Below are 3,278 nucleotides of genomic sequence, written 5' to 3' on the forward strand. Positions count from 1 at the left end.
AGAGAGAGAGAGAGAGAGAGAGAGAAACAGCCATGTGAGAGAGACACATCGACTGGTTGCCTCCCACATGCAGTTCGATGGAGCTGGGATTGAACCTGCAACCCAGGGAATCGAACCCTCAACCCTCCAGTGTGAAAGACCAATTCTCTAACTACTGAGCGACGCTGGCAGGGCTTACCTCTTGTCTTTTTGGTGATGATACCTCACTGTGGTTTTGATTTGCACTCCCCAGATGATCAGTGATGTTGACCACCTTTCCATGTGCCTACCTGTTGGCCGTAAACTTTCCTCTTAGAACTGCTTTTGCTATAGCCCATAAGTGTTGGTATGTTGTGTTTCCATTTTCATTTGTTTCAAGACATTTTTTATTTCTTCTCTGACCCTGTGGTTGTTCAGGAATGTGTTAGTTTCCACATATTTGTGAATTTTCCAGTTGTCCTCCTGTTGTTGATTTCTACTTTCATAACCATTGTGGTTGGAAAAGATACTTAATATGATTTCAATCTTTTTAAATTTGTTAAGGCCTCACATGATTTAAACTTGCTCTGTGACCTAGCATGTGACGTATCCTGGAGGATGTTCTGTGTGCACTTCAGATGCATGTTCTGCTGCTGTTGGATGAAATGCCCTCAATATGTCTGTAGGTCCATTTGGTCTACATACAGTTCAAGTGCAATTTTCCTTATTGATTTTCTGTCAGGGTGATGTGTCCATTGTTGAAAGTGGGGTATTGAAGTCTCTTATTGTTGCCATACTGTCTGTTTCTCCTGTCAGATCTGTTGGGGGCATATGTATTTACAATTGTTATTACTCTTGATGAACTGCCTCCTTTACCATTACATGACCTTTGTCTCTTGTTACAGTTTTTGGCTTAACGTGTGTTTCCTAATATAAATATGGCTATCCCCACTCTCTTTTGGTCTCTTAACTTTCAACCTATGTGTGTCCTGAAGGCAGCCTGTAGTTGTGTCTTGTTATTTTTTATTTGTTTGTTTGTTTTTTCTTTAAATATTTTAATTGATATTTTAGAGAGAGAGGAACATTGATATGAGAGAGAAACATCAATCGGCTGCCTCCTGCACGCCCCCTACTGGGGACCAAGCCCGAAACTTGAGCATGTGCCCTGACGGGGGATTGAACCTGAAACCTTGGCATTTCAGGATGATGCTCTAGCCAACGGGGCTCCCCAGCCGGGCCTTTCAGCAGCTTTAATATCACCCACTATCTCCTGCCTCCAGGGCTCTGCTGAGCAGCCTGCTGACAGCCTCCCCGCGCCCCGTTGTCTGTGACGAGTGTCTGCTCTGCTGCTTCCAACATTCTCCTTGTCTTTGATCTCTGACAGTTTATTGGATCGGGTCTGTTTGGGGGTTATGAGCTTCATCCACCTGGATGTCCCCGTCTCTCTCCAGATTGGGGGAGTTTTTAGCCATTATTTCTTTAAATACACTTTCCGTCTCTTCCTCCCTCTCTTCTCCTCAGTCTCCCATAATGTGTTATCTTCTTAAGAGCATCCCATAATTCATGTAGGCTTTCTTCACTTTTTCATTCTTTTTTTCTCCTCTGACTGGGTAATTTCCAATGAATTATCTTCCAGTTCACACATTCTTTCTCCTGCTTAAGTCGGAGGTGGACGCTCTCTGTTGCAGTTTTGTATTCTTCAGCCCAGAGTTTCTGTCTGGTTCTATTTTATGATTTCTTTGTCTCTGGTGAACTCCTCAGTGTTAGTGTATAACATTCCAGATTTCATTGAGTTGTCTGTCTTGCCGATTCCTGTAGGTTGCCGAGCTGTCTTAAAACCGTATTTTGAATTCATTGCCAGGCAGTTCTGGGGGCAGCTACCGGAAGGCGACTGTGGGGTTGCGTTTCCCTGACTCCATGTTCCTGGAGGCGTGTGTGCTGCCTTTGCCTTGAGGAAGCCTCGCCTCCTCCCCAGTTAGCGACTGGCTGGCTCTGGGTGAGAAGTGCCTTCACCAGTCGCCCTTTCTCAGACACACTCTGCACTTCCTCCCTCCCGGGGTGGATTCTGAAGACGGTACATCTCTCACCCCCACAGAGCCAGGCCGGGGCTGGGAGCCTCCCTGGGGTTTCCTCTCCTGAAATGCAAGGTTCATGTGCTTCCTCCCAGGCCCACAGCACCAGGTGGCTTTCTGCACCTGCTCACTGGCTGTCTGCAAAGGCTTGCACCCCCATCTGCAGGTGCAGGGTGCCAGCCATGGTGAGGGGAGGGTTGTGTGGTGAAGCGCGCAGAGCATTGGACGGCACCGTGGGCCAGTTGGCAGCTCTGCAGATAAAGTGCCCAGCAGGCTGTGGGCCGGCCTCCCGTGGAGCCTGCCAAGTGTTTAGTAGGACCCGGTGCTGCCAGCCTCTCCCAGCCCGTGGCCGTGCCCACACAGCGGAGGACCAGGCACCACTCACTGCCCTCTCACCTCCCCCACGGGAGAAGTTGTGGGCCAAGCGGGTCTCTCTTGGCACCGAGCTGTGCCATCTTGGGGGCCAAGTGAAACTGCTCCCCTCGCCTTCGTCAGTGCGCCCCATCTTGCATTGCTGGCCCCCGGTGTGCTGGCCCCTCTGCTGGACTCGACCCCACCAGGGGGGACTGAGATCGGGGTCGGGAGGAGCAGGCTGGCGGAAAGCTCCTCTTCTGCCGTCTTGCTGATGTCACTCCGATTTCGGCTGTTCCTCACTGCAGGCCTACTACCCGCCGCAAGCCAGACTATGAGCCCGTGGGAAACACAGATGAGGCCCAGAAGAAGTTTGGCAACGTCAAAGCCATTTCCTCGGATATGTACTTTGGAAGACAAGACCACGCTGATGTGAGTGTCCGGAGGGCAGGGGCCTGGGCGTGGGGAGAGCAGGTGATGGTGCTGAGCGAGATGGGCTCAGGCTGCGAGAGGCCTGGCCCCGGGGGGCTGGAGCCCGGAACTCAGACCAGGTGTTTCTGACACTCAGCACACCTTGCTGCCCTGGCCGGCCGGAGCGGGGCGGGGCGGGGTGGGGGGGGGGGGGGACCGGGGACTGGAAGATAGGAAGCTGCCCCCTCCAGGTTTCTTCTTACTCATTCTCAGGGTTTGGAAAAGCCCATCCCCCTCCCGCCTTTTTTTTTAGGCCCTCCCCCTGAGGAAATTGTTTTCCATTGGATTTTTTAGAGGGGAAAGGGAGGGAAGGGGTGGGGGCCAGGGGGGGAGAGGAGAGAAGAAGGGGAGAGAGAAGAGAAACATCGATATGAGAGAGGTTTGCCTCCCCTGTGCCCCCCTGACCAGAGCGGGGATCAAACCTGC

General features: G+C 51.8%; 1 protein-coding gene across 5 annotated transcripts in view; it reads left to right on the top strand.

Annotated features, from left to right (window-relative positions):
• The window catches only part of ARFGAP3 (ADP ribosylation factor GTPase activating protein 3), a 43,750-nt gene that overhangs the window by 34,320 nt on the left and 6,152 nt on the right, over positions 1-3,278 (top strand). For 4 of the 5 annotated variants that reach the window (XM_023747052.1, XM_023747050.1, XM_023747053.1 and 1 more), the window contains one exon: positions 2,690-2,968. In XM_023747052.1, the coding sequence (XP_023602820.1) occupies positions 2,690-2,942 (253 nt within the window). In that variant the 3' untranslated portion in view covers positions 2,943-2,968. Of the gene's footprint in view, positions 1-2,689; positions 2,969-3,203; positions 3,232-3,278 lie in introns of those variants that run through there. The other variant, XM_023747054.1, reaches the window with a different exon arrangement.

Source organism: Myotis lucifugus, unplaced genomic scaffold (assembly GCF_000147115.1).
Source record: "Myotis lucifugus unplaced genomic scaffold, Myoluc2.0 scaffold_786, whole genome shotgun sequence".
In the NCBI taxonomy this organism is placed as follows: Eukaryota; Metazoa; Chordata; class Mammalia; order Chiroptera; family Vespertilionidae; genus Myotis; species Myotis lucifugus.